Below are 26,644 nucleotides of genomic sequence, written 5' to 3'. Positions count from 1 at the left end.
CGACAGGAGAAAGGCGCTATACAAATACTGCTATTATTATTATCATGCAGCTGAAAAAAGGCTGCTATTTATTATTATAATTTAGAAAATAGATTTTATTTCTGAAATCTTGTATTTTTAATTTGGGTCCACTTTAAAGCTTGTCCTTGTTGAGGAATTTGATGCCTTACTGAAAGGACATTAACATGCAGCACACATCTAACACACCTCCCTCAGCTGCTGCTAGTAAATTACAATTATCCATTAATCCATTAATCAGTAATCTGGAAGAGTCCTGAAAGATTCAGACTGGGAGGGTTCAGTAATGGAAGAGTCTGGGGAATGCAGCATCCCTGCTCAGTGCAGTGGAGCTAAGATGGAGCGGAGACATAGTGAGAAATTACTATTCTCCGAAATGTAATACAAGATATATGAGGAATTTTTTTTGCTACTGTGATTGAATATAGAGAGTATCAGAATGGTTGTATTTTCATAATATTGGTTGTTTAAATACATGCATTAAGTATTGTCTATGTGTCAGCCTCCTTAGGTATAGGACAGCTACCAGGGTAAGGGTATGCCTCCAACATTCCCCTCTTGATCATTGTGGGTGGTGCTGCTCCTGGAAAGTATGCAGAAGCTCCTGGGTGTGGTGTTTTTTTCCCCCAAACGCAACAACTGCAACACACCATAGTCGTTTTTAAAAATAGTCATTTAGTCACTTTGTGATTCTAGGTGTAAGGTATATTTCCTTCAAGGAAAAGTGTAGTAGTAAGAATGAGTAGATGTGCACCCATGTTTGGTATTGTTACCTTGCAGCAAACCAAGTACCCTCTGGGCACATCAACATATTCAGAACGTTGATCTAGTGGGCCATTAAAGTTTCCCTTGGCCTCTGCTCTATGTGGCCCGATTACATTTACCTAGCTATACACTGCATAGTTCAAGGACAGAAACATATTGCCAGTCATGGAGGGCTGGGATTAAAAGGAATCCCATACAATAAAATGCAAGTGTCCCTGTATCATCAACTGAATGGTTGTGTGTCCCTGGCTTTTTTGTACTGAGCATGTGCACAGCCAGGGCAGTTAGAACACAGGGCCGGATCTGACAGTTTGCTGTGTGTGGTTCACAGAGGTTCCCATTGCATTGTGGGAAATAACAGCTTTTTCCAACAGCCAAGAAAGCAGCTCCCTCTGAGCATATACTTCAGACAGTGGTGGGGAACGAGCAAGCGGGACGCGTATGTGCACGCATTGCGGGGGGTAGCGACTGTGACCTAGCGCCCGTTTTTTAACGGGCGGGCCTTTTTACTAGTAGCACTATAACTGCCAAAGTGACCGCCAAAGGGCAATGTAAGTGTATTAACATCTGGCAACTTGCCTGAGAGCATGGAGCATCCAAATCAGGATATATTAACTCAACATAAAATTAGGTGCATTGCCTTTAAGATTTTTATCTGCAAAAAAAAATTTTTTTAGATGCATAAGCAGCAAAAGAGTAATAGAGACAGATTATACCTTGTAGCAAAGCAGTTTTAGGTTTATTCTAGTCTTTGTTCCCAATGTACAGTTTTAATTACAAAGCATCAGTGTTTCTGCTGGGAGTCCAATCTGTATACTAGTGGACCAAGTGGCATTGCCAGGAGCAGTGGAGGAACCCAAATGTGATGGTGGCAGGTATACCCAGAGGGCCAGATTTATCAAAGCATTACCGACTATCTAACCAGCAGAGAAACTGTTCTGCATAATAATAAGAAACTTCTCAAATCCTATGTAATAGCGGCAGTTTAGCACAGATTTCTAGAGCTGCACTACAGTTAAGAAAAGTGCAAATCCATCCCTAAACTGCTGCAGATTAAGAAGTGATTCATAGCAGTTCTCCAGATAGTGCAGTGCAGGCTAGATGTGATATGTGAAGGGCTCCTCCCCCTCACTAAGAGCCTGCTGACAGCAGATGTATTGGTTATCTCAGCAACAGCAATTTCCTAACAGTTTAAAAAGGAATCTAGTGATTTCTGAGGATGTCTGACACAATTCTGCACGGATTTCTAAAAACCTACTAATATTTTGTCTCAGACACTCTTGATAAATGTCCCCCTCAGTGACAGATTTCTTCAGTCAGTATAGCAGCAGTAATGTGTCAGAGTGGATATTTGTTGAGAGGTCTTCTATCAACATTTTAAGAATACCTCAGAGAATTACAATGTTTGGGACAGTTCTTAGACTTGGAATACTGTAAAGGGTGAAAGATATTCCATCATAAATTGCTCCTGAGACCTACCCCATTCTGAGCAGGGCCAGATTTGTACTTTCCAGCGCCCTAGGCCGGCTGTCACCAACCACCCCCCTCCCCCCCCCCCATTCTGTCCAACTCTGACTAGTGTGAACGGGCCCCCCTCTGTTTTGCTGCTTTGCCCCATTCAACAAAGAAGCAGTGCATGCTCTGTCCACTACATGTAATTTTGCGCTCCTGTCTGCATGCACTGCAGGCGATAGTGTTCTGGGCTTGCATACTTGAGAAATGACGCTCATGTATGAGCACTCAGCAGCACTTGTCAAGTACACATACCCATAACACTCCCTCAGCTCCTGTGCACATGCATACAGGAGTGCAAAATCACAAGGAGCCCAGTGGACTGCGCTACTTCTTTGTCCTCTGTGCGACTTGCTGCAGTCAGAGGCTGAGCCACAAATAGGGGACAGTGCAGCACAATGCAGAGAAGCCCATCCAAAACAGAGAGCAGGTAAGTAGAAAGATCCATCCGACACTACACACACTGGCATAGATGTAGTGTAATGCTAGGTACACATGATGCAATTTTCTGACAGATTTACTGTCAGGTCGATTATTTCCATCATGCCTGATCTAATTTCAATTTTTCGATCAATTTGCTGTTCACTTCTATGAAAAATCATTCAGAAAATTGATTGGAAAGCAGATCAGACATGTTGGAAATAGTCGATCTGACATTAAAGCTGTCAGAAAATTGCATTATGTGTACCCAGCATGAGCTCAGGTGTACTTTACACAGTGACAATTTAGCACTTAAGACAGATTTTAAAATCAGTCAGCAGGAAGTTTTGTAACAAAATAACACTTTTTATTGGCTAATCCAAAGAAAAACAGTGAGCCTTTGGTTAATGAGCCGTCTTCAGACTGTGTTACTGTATACAAGATGTTAGGCACACAGCTATATATACAGTCAGCAGGAGATGCATTGATTGTTTTGTAAATATAAATAAATGTAACACAGTTGTCATTCTGTTTCAAAACATTCTGCTTTCACTGATGGTCAACACAATACTTTGCTGGCAAAAACAAGCCAGGAAAGAGTTAAACTGTAGCAGAAAGAATGTTGTTATCATTCTCTAGGAGGAAAAAAAAGCCATAAATTCAACAGATCTGAGGTCTTTAACAGCACTGACCTACTAGTAATAAACTATCATCAGTCAGGGAGGGGGAGAGCTGCTAATTCCTGCCTGTGAATGCGTGCTGCATGAGAAAAACTAATCGGAACTCAAGAGTTCTGCTACTTGAGACCATATATTTTTCTTCTCACAGCAGATTGTTTGTCCCCTCTCATCATACAGGTGACAGCAGATGCTGACTGCCATAACACACACTTTGCACAAGTAAGAGAGATGCAGGGATCTCTGGAATTCAGGCAGACCAGAGCAAAGCAGGAGAGGTGATTTACTTTGACATGTGACCTCTTATCTCTCCAAGTCCTGCGCCCTGCAAATTTTTATCGCCCTAGGCCATGGCCTCTGTGACCTTCCCAGAAATCCGGGCCTGATTCTGAGCGGATTGGACTTTTGTCCTTGAGAATTTCTACATTAAACTCACTTAACCAAGCAATACGTCTTCTGTGTAAAGTAGGTGAAAAACCCTGAACTCATTTTGGATATTAACCACTTGACCACTGAGGGTTTCCTACCCCTTTAGGACCAGAGCAATTTTAACCTGTCAGCGCTCCTCCCATTCTTTTGCCAATAACTTAATCACTACTAATCACAACAAAATAATCTATATCTTGTTTTTTTGCCACCAATTAGGCTTTCCTTGGGAGGTACATTACGCTAAGAATTATTTTATTCTAATAACATTTTAATTGGAATAATAAGAAAAAAATTGAAAAAAAAAATCATTATTTCTCAGTTTTTGGCCATTATAGTATTAAAATAAAACATTCTACTGTGGATAAAACCCACACATTTTATTTGCCCATTTGTCCCTTTTATTGCAACATTTAAAATATTTCCCTAGTACAACATATGGCGCCAATATTTTATTTGGATATAAAGGTGCATTTTTTCAGTTTTGCGTCCCTCACTAATTACAAGCCCGTAAATTAAAAAATAACAATAATATACACTCTTGACATACCTATTAAAAAAAGTCCCTAACATAACTATTTATGTATTTTTTAATGTAAATTTTTTTTCTTTTCTATGCAAAAAAAGAAATGTTTGGGTACTATGGGAGAGTGAGGGAGGGAAATAGTTAATTTTAAATGGGAAGTGTTGGTATTTTTATTAAATAAAATGAATTTAGATGTAGTTTTAGTATTTGGCCACAAGATGTCCTCACTCTTTATTTCCGATTCACATACATTAGTACGTAATTCGGAAGTAATGCATGGCACTGTAACTCCAGGAAGATACAATGACGCAGGCATCTAATAGATGCCAGCTTTCATTGACACGGGAACTTAGCTTAATGAATGGGAACTGCGTTCCCATTCATTCATCTCCCCGCTAATGGGAGGTGATGGGAGCGAGCGGCGCATTAACTTTCCCTATTCATACACTAACCCATATTTTAGTGCGCGAACGTGGAAGTTAATGAGCGCAAAACTTTACTATTATGCGAGCAAACCTGTACGCGCGCTAACCCGTGCGCTAAGCATATTACGCCGTTATATCATTTATCACAGCTTTGTGAATCAAGCCCATTTTATCCATAGCAACACAGGGTTATGGTAAATAAGAAACTCTACAAATAAGGACCATAGCAGTTTTACTGAAAACTGACACAGACTATCTGCTCATTTAATGCAGGAAAGTTAAAGGGGTACTATGGCGAAAAAATTTCAAATTTAAAATACAGTATGTGCAAACATATACAAATAAGAAGTACATTTTTTCCAGAGTAAAATGAGCCATAAATTACTTTTCTCCTATGTTGCTGTCACTTACAGTAGATAGTAGAAATCTGACAGAAGCGACAAGTTTTGGACTAGTCCATCTCTTCATAGGGTATTCTCAGGTATTTATTTATATTCAAAGCACTTAGTGAATGGCAGTTGCTCTGTCCAACTGCCAAAAAACTTTGTAGCGAGTAGGGAAGCTGGCCAGCATCATTGTTCAAATCCTTTTTAGGGAATATCTTTATTAGGAATAAAAGCCTTGCTGAGAATCCCCTATGAAGAGATGTACTAATCCAAAACCTGTCACTTCTATCAGATTTCTACTACTGCAGTGACAGCAACATAGGAGAAAAGTAATTTATGGCTCATTTTACTCTGGAAAAAGACGTACTTCTAATTTGTTTATGTTTGCAATTTTACAATTTTTCACCATAGTGCCCCTTTAAGCAGAATTCTGCTTTGAAGTCCTAGGCATTAAATTATTTGATAACCATTGTATTTTATGTGCTGACCTATAGTATAGTGTGTGTGTGTGTGTGTGTGTGTGTGTGTGTGTGTGTGTGTGTGTAATTGACCTTGAAAATTGAGCTCCTTAAAGAAACCACTCCTTCTAAAGACTAACAGACATGTAAGAGGTGGAGATGAGATTAACTTATGACTTACATCTGGTCAATGGAAATTGTTAGGAGATGCAAAGAATCCTATATAATAAACCCCGTGTCCCTGCATCCTCCTCTGTGTCCCTGTGTACGTGCTTTTTTACTACCACACATGCGCGGCAAGTGGGCGGCCATTGGGACAGGAGGAGGACGGGGCTAGGGGGGCGGGCATGTGCGCACGCGGTGCACCTGCGCGCGCATGCGCAGTGAGATGCAGTGGATGGCGACGGTGACAGGGGCGGGAGGGGAACCCATTATTGTAACGGGCTTAGGTCTACTAGTAAATCATTTAAAACAGGTTAAATATGAAGGTTGGGCCTCATTTACACTTAATCAGTTGCTCTCAGTTATAACTGAAAGGACAACTGATCTTTAAAGTAATGCCCATGTTTCCCAATGGCTCAGTTCACACTATACACATTTTAACTGAAATATTTTTCATAATGCACTGCTATGGAGCAGAAGAAAAAAATGCGTACCAACTGATTAAGTGTAAATGGGGCTTAAGTACTGGCTTACCTTTAGGCTTGACAAATTTGACCAATTGGCAGATTTTTAACCTCCTTGCCGGTCTAAAAAATTCGGCAAGGAGGCAGCGCCGCACTTTTTAAAAAAATTTTTTTTTTTAAATCATGTAGCGAGCCCAGGGCTCGCTACATGATAGCCGCTAAGCGGCGGCATCCCCCCACCCACTCCGATTGCCTTCGGCGATCAGAGTATGCAGGGAATCCCGTTGAGAACGGGATTTCCTGCAGGGCTTCCCCGGTCGCCATGGCGACCGGGCGGGATGACGTCACCGACGTCATAGACGTCGTGACGTCAGAGGGAACTCCGATCCGCCCCTTAGCGCTGCCTGGCACTGATTGGCCAGGCTGCGCAGGGGTCTGGGGCGGGGGGGGGGGGGGCGGCTCGGTGCGGCGGGTAGCGGCGAATCAGCGGCGAGCGGCGGCGAGCGCGACCTACACGCAGCTAGCAAAGTGCTAGCTGCGTGTAGGGAAAAAAAAATTATGCAAATCGGCCCAGCGGGGCCTGAGATATCCTCCTGCGCAGGTTACCCCGAGCTGAGCTCGGGATAACCGGCAAGGAGGTTAAAATGGTTTATTCAGCTGCAAAAGACTACATATTCCACGTGTATCAAACTCTAGCTTCCTCAGGTCAATTCAGGGCCAATATAGTGCTGGGTTTCAGGCTCGGTGCACCTCATTGAGGATACCATTTCTAATTCACAAAGGCCTTTATTCAATTACCCTTTCTCCTGAAGATACTTATTTATTAATTCTTTATCTACTGTTTAGTGTTTTTTACATGTTTAGGTGCTGAAAAGTTGTTTTGTAGATAAGAAGAAAAGTTATCTATTAGGAGACAACATGGAACAAAATGAACCACTTTCGGACCGGGCTAATTAAAATCTACACCCTGTTTGGGACCTGTTATCCCTTAGATTTCAGTTACCGTTCCGCACGCCCCTCTGATTGCGCCGTTCTCCCGCCGCTGCAGCCTTTTTGCTCTACTGTTGGTGTGACAGCAGATCTTCAGGAGCCAATTTCATTGACTTGGGATCATTGGGTCAGGAGCCAATGAAATCAGTTTCTGACCAGCTCCCAGAGGTGACAGGGTGAGGAACCAATGAAATTGGCTCCTGACTGACTCAGGAAGCTCTGCTGTCATACCGACAGCACAACGAGTGTGCTTCAGCAACGAGACAGTGGCGGGTCCATGTGGGGTGACTTTCGTGAGCCCTGTTTTTTTTTACCAAGAAGTCTCTGGTCCTTAAAGAGACTCCGAGTAGTACTGCAAAGTATGTAAAGATGCATACCATTCTGTAGCCGCTGCTCCCCTCTTCCATATGATACCTGAATCACCGTTCTACACCAAATACTTTGGTTCAATTTAAAAATCGTGGCCACCATCTTGGCTCTGTTACTACTTCCGGGTCAGTGCTGTCCACAGCATTTTCTCTCTGTTAGCACTGAATGAAGCAGGAAGAGGAAGTGACACACATGCTGTCCAAGTACATAGCACGACTTTGGGTGACGTCGTATGGCCCCATCTGGCCCCATGTATTTTATACCTATGAAACCAGGGGGACTTACTTCAGGAAAAACAAGTGGCTGGTAAGTGTCCTGACATAATCAATTATTCGTGGGTAGCTTATAAATGAGAGGTGCTCGGAGTCCCTTTAAAGGGCTACAGTCTTCTGGTCCTGAACTGGTTAACTGGTAGTAGTTGAGTTCATAAAAGAGGAGGCTGAACTAGAGCTTTGAATATGGATGTTTATATATCAGTACTGACTGCATAGTTTTTCTTAATTATATTCTTGTGTTTTATTTACAGGGTACATTTTTGCTGTGGGGCCATTAATCTTTATTGTCATCTGTGATATCTGGCTGGAACTCTTTACATTCAAACAGTCTTATGCAGTAAACCTTTGTGCGGTTGGAGTAGTAGCCTTTGGATGTACAGGTAAATGATAAAACCGATGAAGATTAAAAAAAATGCAAATCTCTATATCCTTTAATATAACATATTACAGTAGACACAGGATACTATATGCTTAAATGGCTCTCATCTTTTTTCATGAAAGAGCTTAGTCAATAAGCTTTAGTTATTGGTTTGATTAAATGTCAAGTGATTTTAATCAGGAAGAGAGTGGAAAATTGAAAATCAAACTGATATGTACCTACTGCAGAGAGTCATGCTGGAGGCTCTGGGGTTATGCTAATTAACAGTCATTACAAGCAGCATTGATGATGTGCTTCAGTTAGTGACAGCTGTAAATGCCCTAAAATGTAAATGGTGTGTCATACAGTCCTTTGCTTAGTCCTCTACACCAGGGGTCCCCAACCTTTTTCAGTCCGGAGACCACTATCCAGACCAAACTTCTCTCTGGGGCCCGGTGGGGGTTGTTTTGGTGGTGGGGTTGCGTTTCGCGTGGTGGAGTCAGGGTTAGCGGGGGCGGGGGGGGGGGGGGGGATGGTGTTGGGGTTAGTAGCGCCCCCGGATCCCATTTGGAGTGTATAGATAGGTAGGTAGCCACCAAGTATAAGTGCTCCCTGTATAGGGTATCTAGGTATAGTTGCCCCAGTATCCCAGTATAGTTACCCCAGTATAGCTAGCATAGTTGCCCCTGTATAACTAATGTAGTTGCCCCTGTATAGCTAATATAGTTGCCCCTGTATTGCTAGTATAGTTGCCCCGTATAGCTAGAATAGTTGCCCCGTATAGCTAGTATAGTTGCCCCTGTATAGCTAGTATAGTTTCCCCTGTATAGCTAGTATAGTTGCCCCTGTATAGCTAATGTAGTTGCCCCTGTATAGCTAGTATAGTTGCCCCTGTATTGCTAGTATAGTTGCCCCTATATACCTAATGTAGTTGCCCCTGTATAGCTAGTATAGTTGCCCCTGTATTGCTAGTATAGTTGCCCCGTATAGCTAGTATAGTTGCCCCATATAGCTAGTATAGTTACCCCAGTATAGCTAGTATAGTTGCCCCTGTATAACTAATGTAGTTGCCCCTGTATATATCTAGTATAGTTGCCCCGTATAGCTAGTATAGTTCCCCTGTATAGCTAGTATAGTTGCCCCTGTATAGCTAGTATAGTTGCCCCTGTATAGCTAGTATATTTGCCCCTGTATTGCTTATATAGTTGCCCCTGTATAGCTAGTATAGTTGCCCCTGTATAGCTAGTATAGTTGCCCCTGTATTGCTAGTATATTTGCCCCTGTATAGCTAGTATAGTTCCCCCGTATAGCCCCTCCCCCCGCGGCCGCCGCTCCTGTTACCTTATGAGCTGGCGGCTGCTGCCTCTTTCACAATTTCCCGTAGCCCCTCTGCTTTTTGCAGCATCTCCTATTACAGCAGCGCGTCTTCCGACTGCTGTAAGGAGGGAAGGAAGCAGGACAGCGGCTTCCTATAGCGGCGATATGCATCGTCGTTACCATGGGAACCGCTGCCCTGCTTCCTTCTCTCCTTACAGCAGCTGCAGGACTGCTCCGCCAGCTCATAAGGTAACAGGAGCGTCGGCCGCAGGGGGGAGAGGGGGCGAGAGGCCAGACCCGCCGCGGCCCAGCTGAAAACTGCCCATGGACCGGCAGTGGGTCATGGCCCGGTGGATGGGGACCCCTGCTTTACACCATTAAAGTTAAATACACTCAGATGTGGGAAACACAATTTTTCTTCTTAATTAGGCTGCAGTTTTTTTTAAGCATTTTTTTTTTATTTAAATTGTTTTTTTATTGAAAAGTTTTGTAAGTAATACAGATCAATTTTCAACAAGAACATGTTTCAACATCAGTGAACAGAAACAGCATAAAGAATTAACAATCGACTCATCTTAACCTGAGCAAACAAAAACCAGTATGACACTAGTGATCTCAATGTACTGATCTGTGAGTAGAGCAACTATTGCAATAAATAGTCAGACAAGTTAAGCATTTTTTTTTTATTTATGATATAGACTTGTGATAATAAACTGAGATAGAGCACAATAAAATTGTATTGGTAAATGCATTTGATAACCTAGTTACTCACATGACTAATGTGAGATACACCAAAATAACAATAATGCACCATTATTTTAAAAGGAAAATTAGGTCAAGAAGGGAGCGCACATAAAAATTAAAGTAACAATAATTTCAAAGTCTATATTGCTTTGGTCACCCCCAGTACTGTTGCAACTGTGTCTGTAGTATTTCCTATTGGTTGAAACAATTATTGGCCATGAGTTTCATATATATTTCCCTATTAGTGGTACTACTTAAAGAAAGAAAATACAAATCTAGAAAAATAGGGAAAAGAGAGATTGATGCCCAGGCAAAATGTACTGATCATCACTTGATTACTCCCAATTATTATTGTATTTTATAAAAAAAAGTGTAGTGGCTTGATAACCCTTATATTTGCAAACCAGCATACACCACAAAAAAGAAAAAAAAGAAAAGAAAGTTAATGGCCTATGGAAATAAATTCACAGTTTCAAAGTTAATTTATTTTTTAAAGAGAACCCGAGGTGGGTTCTAAGAATCCTATTAGCACACAAAGGCTGGGTCTGCATATAATGCCCAGCCTTTGTTACTATACTGTTTCCCCCTAGTCCCCCCCCCCCCTGCGCTTTGCTGTGCCCCCATAAATTAAACGCCATGCTAGCGACACTCAGCGTGTCATTGGCGGACTGTTTACCTCTGCACTGTCACCCTCGCTGCTCCCCTGCCTCCTCTATATCTCTGCTCCCCACATGCGTCCCTTCCCTCCAAACAGCAGGGAGGGAAGGGACGCAGGTGTGGAGCTGCGACATAGAGAAGGCGGGGGATCGGCGAGAGTGACAGTGCAGATGTAAACAGCCTGCTAGCGATGCCGGTGCGGCATTTGATTTATGGGGGACAGAAGAGCACTGGGGGGGCCTGGGGGGAAACAGTATAACAGCAGAGGCTGGGCATTATATGCAGACCCAGCCTCTGTGTGCTAATTAAAAATACAGCATTATGGTGCTAAAGATCACGACCAAATTTCCCTATTAAAAGTGGCAACACTGTCATATGCAGAATTTTTGAGTTAGTTTTGTATGCATATGGTTTTGCAAATTTATAGTAGAAAAAAATATATATCAGAAAACTAGTACTGAAGATGAGCTTTGTCTTTTAATATTCCAAAAAGTGCATAAAGTACAACAGGTACAAAATTCTTCATCAATGATTCCATTCATAAAGATAGGCCTATTAAGAATTGTATGGTGCAATAGATGTGGTAACCAATTTTTAAGGCGACAACATCGACTCGTTTTTGGTCACAAGGACCTTTACACACATAATATACATCTGAACAGTATAAAATGTAACTCAATAAGCAAGAGGTAAATATCATCTGATTCTGGACAATCACAAAGCCAGGTTACACCCCCTTTTAGAATGCCATAGTAGAAAGCCGCGTGGTAGCAGGATAATGAGAGACCGGACTCTTCCTTTAAATGAGTTTATACTCTGTTCTCTGATGGAATTTTATTGGAATCAAATAATCACATCTATATAATTTTGAGTACGGAAGACTATTTTGAATATAGCTTGATATACAGTGGCTTGCAAAAGTATTCGGCCCCCTTGAAGTTTTCCACATTTTGTCACATTACTGCCACAAACATGAATACATTTTATTGGAATGCCACGTGAAAGACCAATACAAAGTGGTGTACACGTGAGAAGTGGAACGAAAATCATACATTATTCCAAACATTTTTTACAAATCAATAACTGCAAAGTGGGGTGTGCGCAATTATTCATCCCCCTGAGTCAATACTTTGTAGAACCACCTTTTGCTGCAATTACAGCTGCCAGTCTTTTAGGGTATGTCTCTACCAGCTTTGCACATCTAGAGACTGAAATCCTTGCCCATTCTTCTTTGCAAAACAGCTCCAGCTCAGTCAGATTAGATGGACAGCTTTTGTGAACAGCAGTTTTCAGATCTTTCCACAGATTCTCAATTGGATTTAGATCTGGACTTTGACTGGGCCATTCTAACACATGGATATGTTTTGTTTTAAACCATTCCATTGTTGCCCTGGCTTTATGTTTAGGGTCGTTGTCCTGCTGGAAGGTGAACCTCCGCCCCAGTCTCAAGTCTTTTACAGACTCCAAGAGGTTTTCTTCCAAGATTGCCCTGTATTTGGCTCCATCTATCTTCCCATCAACTTTGACCAGCTTCCCTGTCCCTGCTGAAGAGAAGCAACCCCAGAGCATGATACTGCTTCCACCATATTTGACAGTGGGGATGGTGTGTTCTGAGTGATGTGCAGTGTTAGTTTTCTGCCACAAATAGCGTTTTGCATTTTGGCCAAAAAGTTCCACTTTGGTCTCATCCGACCAGAACACCTTCTTCCACATGTTTGCTGTGTCCCCCACATGGCATGTGGCAAACTGCAAACAGGACTTCTTATGCGTTTCTGTTAACAATGGCTTTCTTCTTTCCACTCTTCCATAAGAGCCAACTTTGTGCAGTGTACGACTAATAGTTGTCCTATGCACAGATTCCCCCACCTGAGCTGTAGCTCTCTGCAGCTCGTCCAGAGTCACCATGGGCCTCTTGACTGCATTTCTGATCAGCGCTCTCCTTGTTCGGCCTGTGAGTTTAGGTACACGGCCTTGTCTTGGTAGGTTTACAGTTGTGCCATACTCCTTCCATTACTGAATGATCGCTTGAACAGTGCTCCGTGGGATGTTGAAGGCTTTGGAAATCTTTTTGTAGCCTAAGCCTGCTTTAAATTTCTCAATAACATTATTCCTGACCTATCTGGTGTGTTCTTTGGACTTCATGGTGTTGTTGCTCCTAATATTCTCTTAGACAACCTCTGAGGCCGTCACAGAGCAGCTGTATTTGTACTGACATTAGATTACACACATGTGCACTCTATTCAGTCATTAGCACTCATCAGGCAATGTCCATGGGCAACTGACTGCACTCAGACCAAAGGGGGCTGAATAATTATGCACACCCCACTTTGCAGTTATTGATTTGTAAACAAATGTTTGGAATCATGTATGATTTTCGTTTCACTTCTCACATGTACACCACTTTGTATTGGTCTTTCACATGGAATTCCAATAAAATTGATTCATGTTTGTGGCAGTAATGTGACAAAATGTGGAAAACTTCAAGGGGGCCGAATACTTTTGCAAGCCACTGTATGTGTTTATATACAGTTTATATATTCTGGTTGGACTTGATGGACGGATGTCTTTTTCAACCAAACTACTAACACTGTTCATAACCTACTAACAAATGTTATGTTGTAAACAATGTTTCTATCAAATGTACATAAGTATAGGGTGCTGACCATAAAGTGCTGAGGTAGTAGATAGCCAAAACATACGCAAAAATCCCACTGGCCATCTGTTAAGGGTGATTGCTTGAAAATTATATTAATCATATTAATTCATTAAATCATAAGCTAGCTCCAGGTTACTACCACAAACAATTGCATTGCAAGTGATACTTTGATCCTGTCAGGGAAATAGTTTAAAAGTTGCCACACACGATACAATAAAATTATCCGATTTTATGGCAATTCGATAAATATGATTGGCTCTCCTGAAAAATCAAAAGCTTTTCTTTTCATTCGACTGAAAAATCCAAACGGATTTTCGTTTTTTGTTTTTTTTTTCGATTTTTATCGATCCGGAATGCTGGAAATTTTTCTTAAATTTTTCTAAAGATTGTATGGTGTGTGTTAGATTGTCAATTTATTAATATACACACCCTTGCAATTTTCTCAGAGTTTTTCAATCATTTTTTTTATCATAATTGGGGAAAAATGTAACATGTGTGGTACATTGGTCGTATTTTTGAAATGTTACAATCAGTCAGAAAAATTGATTGAACAGCTATTTTAAAAATTATATGGTGTGTGGCCCCCTTTAGACCTTGAGGCTTATCTTTCCACTGGGTTCAGATACAGTGATTCTCACATCATGAAATTTAAATTTGTAGAACAAAAATGGCGAAAAACAAATCGGCACTAGGAAATTGGCACTATTTAAAATAGAATAAATGTGACAACTTCCATATTCCTTTCTCTACATGTTTTCTTTAAAGTTTTAATCTGCAAAAAAACTGTTGATTATTTAAAATTATTATTTTCTGTTTTTATAAGTGCAGCAATCCAGCTTTTATGGCTACACTGGAATGTTACCTAAACGCTACACACAGGGTGTAATGACAGGCGAAAGTAAGTACATTATTTACTTTTTATGAAGAGTTAATACACTGTGCCACTCTTCATCCTTACAAATTAGGTATTTAGGACTCACCACGAGCGCTTGTGATTTGAAAACCACTTGGCTAATGTTACCCTATGAGAGTGTTCCCACAGCAGCGTTGTGATTTTTTACAAAATCGCAAATGTGCTGCATGTAGCATTTTTTAGAGAAATTCAGTTTGAATGAATGAATGAGCAAAAACGCTCATTCATTCAAAAATTGCTCTGAAAATCACGTCACAAAATCACCAATCGCAAATCGCTAAGCACTAGCGATTGCTATTGTGATCTTGGTGTGCACTAGCCCTAAGGATGTTATTGTTTTAGCTTGAGAGGTCTGTTTGAAACTTAGTTATTTAAAAGTATAAGCATACATCATCAAACCTAAATGGAGATAAAAACTGCTTCAAATATTTTAATAACTGCAAAGCTGCATCAGAAACCATGGGGTATTTATACTAATATAATATAGCATTTCTAATGCAAACAGTTGCATCCATGTTGTTTTGGGATCTCTATTATATTTTAACTTAGTACATGGCAAGGAAATGAGCAGCGCTACTTAAAAACAGATAAGTGCCTACCTGCAAGAGAGTGCAAGCCCCACTTGTGGGGTAAAATACACACCTAGCATACACATGACCTCATATCAAAAAAGTCTTCACAGTTGCGGACACACAGGTAAGCACAATATCCAGAACTCCAAATTACAACCAAACCGACTGCCAAGGCAGTCGGTTTGGTTGTAATTTGGAGTTGCTTACCTGTGTGTCCGCAACTGTGAAGACTTTTTTGATATGAAGAATTAAAAGACGAATATTTGTTCATTTAAAGCCCCATTTGTTGTGTCTGTAATTTGATATTTAATTAGGGGTGGAACTGTACCATTGAGTTTTATCTGTAACGTGTTATACACATGACCTGTCTACCACTGGAGGATGTTGGTTTCCTGTAACAGCTTGCATGCAACTTGTTAAGTACTCGTCCCTCCCACTGCAGAGAAGTCATCCTCGATGGGAGGGGACCTAACACTAACTAAATCCTAACCTATGCATAGCCTGGGTGCGCCACCACGTAAAATTGAAAATTGCGCAAAAGGTGGATCAGCGCATCACCAGGCCGCCTCCGAATGGCCTCCAATCAGAGGTGCGCTGAGCCCCCCCAGAAACTGCAAAAGCACCTTTCACAATTGTTTCACAATTCAAGTATAAAAGTGGGCTGAAGGTTTTGATCTCAAAGGAGGTTGGGTATAGTTCTACATTTGCACTCAGTAGAGCAACCCTGCCATTAAACAGGGAATTATCTGTACACCTAGAAAAATAAACACATCCACACAAATGTGTTACTTAAATTAGCTAATATGAAAATTAAAAAAGGTAAAAAAAAATATTTTAACCACTTCTGTACCAGGGGGTGGTTTTGCTGATCGGTGCTGCGTAAGCTCTCCAGCCCGCAGCACCGATCAGATAGCAGCCAGGGCGATCAGACTTCCCCCCTTTTTTCCCCACTAGGGGGATGTCCTGCTGGGGGGGTCTGTTCGCCGCCGGCTGCTTGCGCTTGCAGGGGGAGGCTCTTCAAAGCCCCCCTCCGCAGCGCTTCCTGGCCTCCTTCCCCTTCCCTCCCTCTCCCTCCCCCTGTGAGCAGCGCAGGATGGAATTCCGTCCTGCGCCTGATAGGATAGGCTTCTGCCTATCAGATGTCGGCGATCCCCGGCCAATCAGAGGCTGGGGATCGCCGATCTTCCCCGTGTGTTTACATTTACCCTGCGAGCCGCGATCGGCACCCTCCGTGAACTGACATGGAACGGCCGCTCGTATAGAATCCACTTCAGGATTCAGGGGCGTACTTATGCGTACGCAGAATCCTGAAGTGGTTAAACTGCAGCACTTAAGAGCATTAGTATACAGTTGTGACACCATCACAGAAATATACAGTTAGGTCTGTAAATATTTAGACAGACAACTTTTTTCTAATTGTGGTTCAGTACATTACCACTATGAATTTTAAATGAAACAACTCAGATGCAAATAGGGGCAACTAAAGCATTTTAACACAATAACTAACTGGAAATAAAATGTTCATTTGTAATACTTGGTTGAAAAACCCTTTGCTGGCAATGACAGCCTATAGTTTGAACTCATGGACATGACCAGATGCGGGATTCCTCTTTTTTAATGCTCTGCCAGGCCTTACCGCAGCGGCTTTCAATTGCTATTTGTGGGTGGGCCTTTCTGTCCAAAGTTTATTCTTCCAACAAGTGAAATGCATGCTCAGTTGGGTTAAAGCCCAATGTACATAATACGATTCTTTGTGCAATTCGATTACGATTCTATTTAGGATCCGATTAATTCCGGCATGTCCGATCGGGATTCGATTCAATTCGATTTGCCATTGCAAAACAATGGCAAATTGAATTGAATGGAATCGAATCCCGATCGGACATGTTGGATTTAATCGGATCGTAAATAGAACCGTAATCGAATCGCACAAAGAATTGTATCGTGTAGATGGGGCTTAAGATCAGTTGACCGAATAGGCCATTCATGAATTTTCCACTGCAGACAGTATGTGTGAACACCTCCTTCATTCAGCTGCTTCTGTCCAGTCTCACATCATAAATAAACACTAGTGTCCCAGTGTCACTGGCAGCCATGCACTCCCAAGCCATCACACTGCCTCCACCGTGTTTTACAGATGATGTGGTATGCTTTTCTTGCCATCATTCTGGTAAAGGGTTGATCTTGGTCATCTGTCCAAAGAATGTGCTGACTTCTTAAGATGTTCTTTAGCAAAGTCCAATCTAGTTTTTCTATTCCTAAGGCTTATGAATACCTTGCACCTTGCAGTGCACCCTCTGTATTTACTTTCATGTAGTCTTCTCTTTATGGTAAACTTGGATATCAATACGCCTACCCCCTGGAGAGTGTTGTTCACATAGCTGGCTGTTGTGAAGGGGTTTCTCTTCACCACGGAAATGATTTTGTGATCATTAACCATTGTTGTCTTTGGTGGACGTCCGGGTCTTTTTGCATTGCAGTGTTCACTAGTGCTTGCTTTCTTTCCATGGATGTACCAAACTGTAGATTTTGCCACTCATAATATTGTAGACATTTCTCGGATGGGTTTTTTTCTTTTTTCGCAGCTTAAGGATGGCTTCTATCACCTGCATGGAGAGCTCCTTTGACCACGTTCTATGCTTACGCCAAAATCTTCCACATGTAAGCAAGTACCATGCCTCAAAGTAACTCTAGGCCTTTCATCTTCTTAATTGATAATGACTCGTGTATAAAAAAGAGGAACAGTACCTGGCACCAAATGCAGCAGGGTGGATCAACTGGAACTGGGACAAGGAGCGTACTCATCCAAAACACTTGTAAAATCCAGCAAAAAGAAGAAAAGCAGGGATTCACTTTCTCATAAAATCCCTTTATTTGCAGTTGGGTATAACAGGTACAGAGGAGTTGGGGTATTAAGTGCCTGACAGCTGTTTCACTGGTTACACCAGCTTCTTCAGAGGCAGAATAAAATAAAGGGATTTTACGAGGAAGTGGTGTCCCGCTTTTCTTCTTTCTGCTTTAATTGACAACGACATAACAATGGATTTGCGGACACCTGCCCATTAAATAGCCTTTGAGTTTTTAATTGTCATTTTACTTTTGAGCCTCTAAAATGAAGGGATTGTATTACAAAATGCTTTAATTGCCTCTCATTTCTATGCAATCATTTCACCCCACTGATTTAAGGCTGAAAGTCTGCACATCGACTGCATTTGAGTTGTTTCATTTAAAATTCATTATGGTAATGTACAGAACCAAAATTAGAAAAAAAAAAGTTGTCACTGTACAAATATTTATGGACCGCACTGTAAAAGTAAATAAAAAACAGAAGTAGATCATATGGAAGATTACACATATAACAGTATAATAAATATAATCAATACAGGTCCTTCACTTAAAGGCTGTTTGTTGTGACCTGTTTCTTTACCTCGCCTATACAAATTATATATGTATTTATATCTGATTAAATGTTGTTCTCATATTCTATTGGTCCCACAAAACCCCTGTTTTTTCTTTGCTCCAATGTGTTGTTTTTTTTTACAAAGCCTTGCATATTTCTTTCTTCCCCTGTAGCCCTAATGCATTAAGTACTGAAGTCTGGACACTACATACAGTAAATGCCACCCAGTATGTTACTTATTTCATGTTGCCTTTTTGTTTTTTTCTAGACTTGCTAGATACAATGTTCACTCAGATATGCATTCTACTCCCATTTAAAAGCTATCCGCTATCTTTTCCAGTAGGATACACTATGTTTTAATGACAATGCTCCCAAAACGCGCAAAATGGCTGTTTGGCGCAGAGGCTTCTGGGCGCAGCGTGAGCAGAATGACGGCTCACCCCGCTGCCGCACAAATTTGGGGGGGGGGGGTGTTAAATACTAAACTCAGAGGGAGAAGTACATTTGCCGGATCCCCGAATTACCCTTGCAAGGAGCACGGACTATAGCATTATTGCTATAGCTGCACCAAGCTTCGGGGCTTCTCTGTGTGAAGCATGCGCCAAAATGCCCTGCTTGGCTCAAAACTACTATGAGTGTCCCAGTTCTGCATAATTGCTACTGTAGATATTTTGAGGAGAGAGCACAGGTGACTAGGAATTCCAGATGTTACCGAACAAAACTTTGCAGCTCGCTTACACATGGTGTGCCCTGGACTCATTTACATGTATATTCTATATGTATGTACTATTCTACATGTATGCCCCGCTGCAGTCCGTAATGAATGCGGCAGCCAGAATTATCCACTTCTCTCATCTCTCCATCATGGCAGCTCCCCTCTGTGAATCCCTCCACTGCCTTCCTATCCAGTCCTGAATCAGATTCAAGATAATGTGTCTGGCCTACAAATCTGTCCACAAAACCTGCCCAACCTACATTTCCGATCTTACTCCGAGGTACACACCTAGCCGCTCACTCCACTCCTCCAATGAACTTCGCCTGACTGCCCCCCGCATCGCCCAATCCCATGCACACCTCCAGGACTTCTCAAGAGCTGCTCCAACACTATGGAACTCCCTACCTCCCCCATTAGGGATTCCCCCTCCTTTAACATCTTCAAGAAGGTCCTCAAAACTCACCTTTTTACTCTGTCCTACACCCCCCTCTCTCTGGAGTTCTAAACCCACAGCTGAACTCTGGTCCCCTACCTTTCGTGTCTCTCCCTCTCCCTCTAGATTGTAAGCCTTCAGGAAGGGTCCTCCTTATTATGTCTCCTACCTGTTCATGCACCTCCATTACTGTACACCCACCATATGGAGCTGAGTAATCTCTTGAGTGAACTTTGACTTGCCTCCATGTTCCCATCCAGTGACTGACCAATCATTACCTTGTACTCATACCGTGCTGTGTGATCTGGTTTGCATGTATTCCTGTATTGTCTTATTGCTGTATGTCACCCCTAAATATTGTCTGTAACCTTAACTAATGTCCAGTGCTGCCTAATATGTTGGCACTTTATAAATACAATAAATAAATGTTCTAAATGGATGAAAATGGAAAAACAGTGGCTGGCTCTGATCCACCCTTGCACCTTTCTATGGACAACCCAGAACCCTTCTACTGTTCCCCCCTTACTCAAGACTATTCCGTTTTCAAAACACATCTGAAATTACTGCAACTCTAGATTTAGAATTGTGGCAAAAATATCCCTTAGTATTAATATACTCTTCATCCCTAATATACCCAACAGCTTAATGTATCCCATTGTGAAAGCTTGAACTACTGGGGGTATTTTCCAATTGAAACACATTATTGACCACACCTCCAGATCTTTCCTCACCTATGAACAAGCTATTAAAATGATGCCTATTTTATCATTCTGTTATCAGCAAATTAGACATTATAAATAGCTCTTTTGTCAATCAGGCAGTTAGACACAGATCAGTGACTGTTTCTTGTATAGCAGTTACATTAGACAGTAGATCCCTTTGATGGACATTAATGGTGGCCACTAACCAAACAATTTGCCAAACGATCATTTACGAATGATTCTTTGTATGAATGATCAGAAATATCGTTTGAGACCACTAATGGACAAGAATCTTCTAACCAGTCTAATCAGATTAACTTCATTAATCGGAATCGGATTGGTTAGGAGATTTTTTTCCTTTAGTGGTCCCAAACGATCATTTCCAATCGTTCATACAAAGAATTGTGAGTATACAGCAAGCGTACCAGTCCTATGATGGCTGTCCAATCACTGGAAAGTTTAATAGTTAGCAATTCTGTCAATCAATGCTGCTCCATTTACCTCCCCGCGGTGCCTGAGCGATCCTGGTAAACATGTGTGGGGATCTTCACATCTAGTGACAAATTAAAATAAAAAGCATCAGGGACCATCAGAAACCTTAGCACAGAGGTATCTGGCTTTCTACCTCCAGTGTACTTTTAGTACCCATACCCAGAGTTTCACTGTAGCCAGTGCTGGTTGTGGGATGGTTGGGCTCTAGGGGAAACAGCCCAAAGTCATTTCAGAATACCTGAAACACAAAATTAAGTTTGTGTTCTTAACACGGCAAATTAACTCATTTATATCATTTCTACTGAAAACAGTTAACAGATTTTTGATTTCCCATTACAGGTACTGCAGGAGTTATTATCTCACTCAGCCGAATATTCACAAAGCTTCTGTTGCCGGATGAGAAAGAGAGCACCATTATCTTTTTCTTAATTTCCATCTCACTGGAGCTTATATGCTTCATTTTACACATGCTAGTGAGAAGAACTCGTTTTGTCCAGTACTATACAAATAAAAGCTTAGCAAAAAACTTTGTGAAGATCACAGCAGAACCAAGTTTTCATTACCAGGTGCATCAGAATGCTTCTTCAGAAGATGTAAGTGATGTTTATTATAAGCACTAATTAAAGGGACTCCGAGCAGTGCAGAAACTATGGAAAGATGCACATCATTTTAAAGCTCTCTTTCTCCTCTTTCCAATGATATATAAACCGCCACCCTACGCCTTTTAGTTTTCGCTATTTTCGCGATTGAAATTGCAGCGGCCGCGATTTCGATCGCGAAAATAGAGAAAACTAAAAGGCGTAGGTCAACGATTTAGGTGTCGTCAGAAAGAGGAGAAAGAGAGCTTTAAAATGATATCCATCAAGCCATAGTTATATTGTATTACACAGGGCGACTTTTTGTCAAAGTCAGCAGCTGCATTCAGCAGAATGGAGCTGCTGACACTGGGGAAAGTGTCGTCCTGTGTAATACAATATAACTATGGCTTGATGGATATCATTTTAAAGCTCTCTTTCTCCTCTTTCTGATGACACCTAAATCGTTTCCCTACACCTTTTAGTTTTCTCTATTTTCGCGATCGAAATCGCGGCCGCGGCAATTTCAATCGCGAAAATAGCGAAAACTAAATGAGGTAGGGTGGTGGTTTATATATCATTGGAAAGAGGAGAAAGAGAGCTTTAAAATGATATGCATCTTTCTATAGTTTTTGCACTGCTCGGAGTCCCTTTAAGTATTTATGGGAAAAACTTTATTTTCAGGATAGTTGTGAGCACTTGAAAGTTTCCCAAAGGTATGAATCCAGCCCATATTTGTTGTATGCATTGTGTGTGCTCAGCATGCACATTACTGTACTACTAATATTCAGATCTTGGCTGGAACACTTAAAATACAAATTACAAATTGTGGCTTGCAAAAGAAAAGCTGAGAGGTGCATTATAAGAAGTTTCATATACCCATTTTATAATCTTCTATGTAGGGCTTCTGAAATTTTAATAAAACAGTTTTATTCAACAAATGTGCTTAGCATTTTCACTGTAATACCTGTACTGATCAAATTGAGGTCACTAGTGGAAAAATGTATGTGATCTAAACCTTAGCAAATACTGTAAAAGAAAGCGAAAACAAAGAGAAAACACAACCGAGAGCCCCCAATAGTGGATTACTGATGATGATGATGAGTGTAGTAGTATCAGTATAGATATATACTCACAAGTGTAGGTTGACAAGGTAGGCAAGCACTGTATGTGCCTGCGGGGAATTTAGACCTGTCCCCACTCAGGTTAAGAAGTCGCTCTCCGTAGGAATAAAAAGAAAGAAAGGGACCACATCCATCCACCAGGTGGATAACAGTATTTTGTAAAAGAACAAAGGTGCCAGCAGGATAAAATGCAATCTAAGTTAAAAGTAGCATAAGATGGGGGGCAAGGGTGGGCTCTTACTTCCCCAAGAGAAGACACAACTATTGTATATAGCCAACAAGAGAAACACTTTTTAATTCTTTAGACTAAAAGTTTTTCTCTTGTTGACTATATACAATAGTTGTCTTCTCCTGGGGAGGTAAGACCACCCTTGCCCCCATCTTATGCGCTTTTCATTTAGATTGCATTTTATCCTGCTGGCGCGTCTGTTCTTTTAGCAAATACTGGATCCAATCTAATTTTTAAGAAAAAACAATTTCTGTCCCTACTAGTTTGGTAAATGCAAATTGAGACATTTTACCTATTGTTTTGAAACATTATATGACCCAGCTTTTTTTTGAGTTGTAGGTCACATACAGATGCTCCATTTTTATGCATTTCACGAGACAGCTGGGAATTCATTGTTCATTAGTGATGGCAAGTCATTTAGAAAGTTAAGCAGCAATCCATTGATTCCCTTCTTCCAGGTTCACAGTTTGGATAAGGTTTATGCATACATTTACAGTGTTTTTATTTTTATTGAGAGGCAAAATTTTAGATTAAAAAACAACCATCTTTCAGCGTATCTATTCATAGTAGTTCACCCAGTAGTGTGATGCAACACCCAGGTGGTCTTTACTAAACCTAGAACTAGATCAGTTTTTTTCAAAAAGTACTACATGTTCAATATTTAATACATGTGTTTTAAATCGAATGACACATTCATGAACACTGATATTATCCTATGTTTAAACAATGTCCCTTAAAAAAAAACTTCCAGATATTAACATATTTTTTTCAATTGAGATAGGACATTTTTGGGAAGTGCTGCTAAGTACTGGTGTATACATTTCACTGACAACCTCTTTGTTTACTGTTATCAATATACTTTCATACTTTACTGATGCCAAAACTGACAGAATGAACCATATGGGGAGGGGGAATTCTTCTCACACTTCATTTGTTAACCCTGTGTGAAACTGTGTGTGTGAGAGAGAAAGCTCCCAACAGCTGCAACTGCTGTGTTCTGTGTCTCTGACTGAAATGTCTGATGAGAGCAGAGGAAATGTAACTTGTTATAAACATTTGTAATTGTCTGTGACACCACAGCTTTTAATACGTTTTTTGCTTTCAGAGAAACATACTGACTGACATGCAACACTGACTGTGCATTGAAGCAGACACCCCTTCTGCAATTGATTTGTCCCAATAGAGCTAAATACATCACACAATGAATTAAAGCTTTTGCCTCTGATATTTACCATGAAAAGTAGGAAAATGTTTACACAGCTACTTAGACATTATTTGTACATTGTCATTTTAGAACACTTGGTTTGATAGTGTTCTTTTAAAGAGAATCTATAACATAAAAAGTTTCCCTGAGGGGTACTTACCTCAGTAGGGGGAAGCCTCTGGATCCTATCGAGGCTTCTCCCATCCTCCTCCATCCCACGGTGGCAGCGATCGAGCTCCCCAAATGGTGGGAATGTAAATATTTACCTTCCCGACTCCACCGCAGGCGCAGTAGCGGCATTCGGCTCTGAAATAGGCGGAAATACCCAATCGCGTTCGGGTCCGCTCTACCTGACTGAGATCGGCTATTTCCGCCTATTTCCAAGCGGAGAGCTGCAACAACGCCCCCCCCCTCCCCCCCCCCCAGCTGGAACCAGAAAAGGAGAAAGGGCAGGAGAAAAAATGAATTGCATATGGTCCCTGGACCCATATGCAATTCACTTTTTCTCCTAAGTTTTCTCCTACATGATAATTTTTCAACTTCTCTTTAAAATACATTTTTAGAATTTTGCAATTAAAAAAAAAAGTATTACAAGTAGTAAAAAAAAAGTGCTATCAAAATGATTTTCTTACTTGCTGGATGTTTAAAAGGCATTTTATTGGCAAGGTGTATTATTTCCTAGGAGATAATTTTCATCTTCTTTTTAAAATAACTTTTCAGAGTTTTACAATTGAAAAAGTACCAAAAAGTAGGTGGAAAGGTACTGTCAATTATCTTTTTGCTTGCTGGTGGCGTAAATGCATTTTTTCATAAGTTGTGAAAATATAGCCTAGGAGAAAACCTAGGAGAAAAAGTGAAAATGGAATACGGGGCCATTCTCTACTTTTCAAGTGTCCTTATCCTAGAGCTACATATTTTTTGCCTAGCATTGTTGTTGTTTTAAGCGATTAGTATATGATACTGTGGAATTTTGTGTGTTGGCTTCAAAACAAAGTTCCTGATACTTCCTTAGCAGCCATACAGCTCAATGAAGATAGTATTAGCATATAATTTAAAATCCTTAAAAAAAACATATATAGCACTTACACATCCTCAGGATTAAAAGACTACGGGCTCTCTCTTGCATGTAGGCCTGTGCCTGATTACCATTCATAAAGTCCCACAGCTTGGCTCACCTCCTCCTCACATGTGTGAATTTTCATAACTGTTTTTAAATTAGCAGCATTATGACCACCCTACATGTTTCGCCATTGGTTCTCACTCATCAGGATGCTCTGACACAGTTTACCAGTCATACAGTATATGCAGGAATTCAACAATTTTTCGTGTTTTCAATTTTTTTGCATACAAATATATTTGCCTATAAAAGACATGTATAAACAGTAAAGTTTTAACTTACAGGAAGCTATAGTGTTTTTTATTGCTATTATATTGATATTTGGTTTAGTTACAACTGGAAAATATAAAAAAAAAATGGTGTGCACTTTTTCAGAAAGTTTACAAAGTACATAAACAGAAATACTGTATGACTTTGTATTAACCTATGCACTTTGCCGAAGAAAGCTTTCCTATACATATGTTAATTTTACAAAAATAGAATGTTACAGTGTGATATAATTGTAATGACATGTTACACTTCTTTTTAGATAAGTAGAGGGACAACAAATGAGAACAGCATAGAGTTGCAGTCAGATGTAACTGCTAGAGGAACTTACGTCAGATTTGATGTTCCAGTGGCCAAAGTCAAAAGCAGCTGGCCTAGGTTCAAAGGTAAGCAACTCCATTATGTTCTATTTCTGGACTAGAATCATAAATTAATGTATATAAAAAAAATAACCATTTTCCATTTAAAATATATATACTGTGTTTTTTGGACTAATATGCTCTGGACCATAGACACACCTAGATTTAGAGGACAAAATCCAGGAAAAAAAATATACTAAACCTGGTGCGTCCATGGTGCAGGGGCTTCTTGCGGATCTTCTTCCCCCAATGATGTCCCCCTTGTACACTGTTATGTCCCTTTTGTGTCTCCTTGTATCTCTTGTGTTCCCCTTTTACCTCTTGTGTCCCCCTGTGTTTCTACGTGTACCTTTTGGATCATGACAGGAGAAAAGTGCCATACTAATGTTAACATTATTATTGTTGACATTGTACCAAGCTAAACTGAAGTTCACATAGGCAAACTGTAAATAATAGTCACACCTTGCTTGTTGTACCTTTTGGCCCTTTCTCTGTCTACTTGCATGTAACAGTCAGCTTCATGGGGAGTAGTGACAGGAAAACATTAACCCTGTGATGACCAGAGCTAGTATTCCTTCTCTATTCCATTTCACCCACAGCCAAAGACATCTGCTGATTCACACAGCCAGAGGCGCTATACGTGCTACCTGAGAGCTACTGTTTTGTCCCCTGTTTTATTGCCTGGTGAGGCGGGCTTGGTCCTGCGAAACGCGTTGCATCTATTGGGGTACTAATAAAGTGTTTATTTATGTCAGACAAGTAGTCTAGTCTGCTTTCAGAGGTAGGTCCACCACTGCCTCCCCAGCATATTTTAAAAGTTTTAATTATTGTTTTTATTCTGCTGGCGCCTCTGTTCATCAAAGTCACAGCCAAAGAGAGGTGACCTCTAATTTACAGCCTGCAAATGTACCATTTTACTACCAGTTAATGTAAAGACC

At 40.8% G+C, this 26,644-nt stretch overlaps 1 protein-coding gene across 2 annotated transcripts in view; it reads left to right on the top strand.

The window, feature by feature from the left end:
• Positions 1-26,644, top strand: part of LOC137525719 (equilibrative nucleoside transporter 4-like) — a 118,045-nt gene that overhangs the window by 52,162 nt on the left and 39,239 nt on the right. For both annotated transcript variants that reach the window (XM_068246896.1, XM_068246895.1), the window contains exons 5-8: positions 8,125-8,253; positions 14,429-14,503; positions 21,171-21,424; positions 25,610-25,733. In XM_068246896.1, the coding sequence (XP_068102997.1) occupies positions 8,125-8,253; positions 14,429-14,503; positions 21,171-21,424; positions 25,610-25,733 (582 nt within the window). The remainder of the gene's footprint in view (positions 1-8,124; positions 8,254-14,428; positions 14,504-21,170; positions 21,425-25,609; positions 25,734-26,644) is intronic.

This window comes from Hyperolius riggenbachi, chromosome 7 (assembly GCF_040937935.1).
Source record: "Hyperolius riggenbachi isolate aHypRig1 chromosome 7, aHypRig1.pri, whole genome shotgun sequence".
Taxonomy (NCBI): Eukaryota; Metazoa; Chordata; class Amphibia; order Anura; family Hyperoliidae; genus Hyperolius; species Hyperolius riggenbachi.
This window is presented reverse-complemented; position numbering and strand designations above follow the sequence as displayed.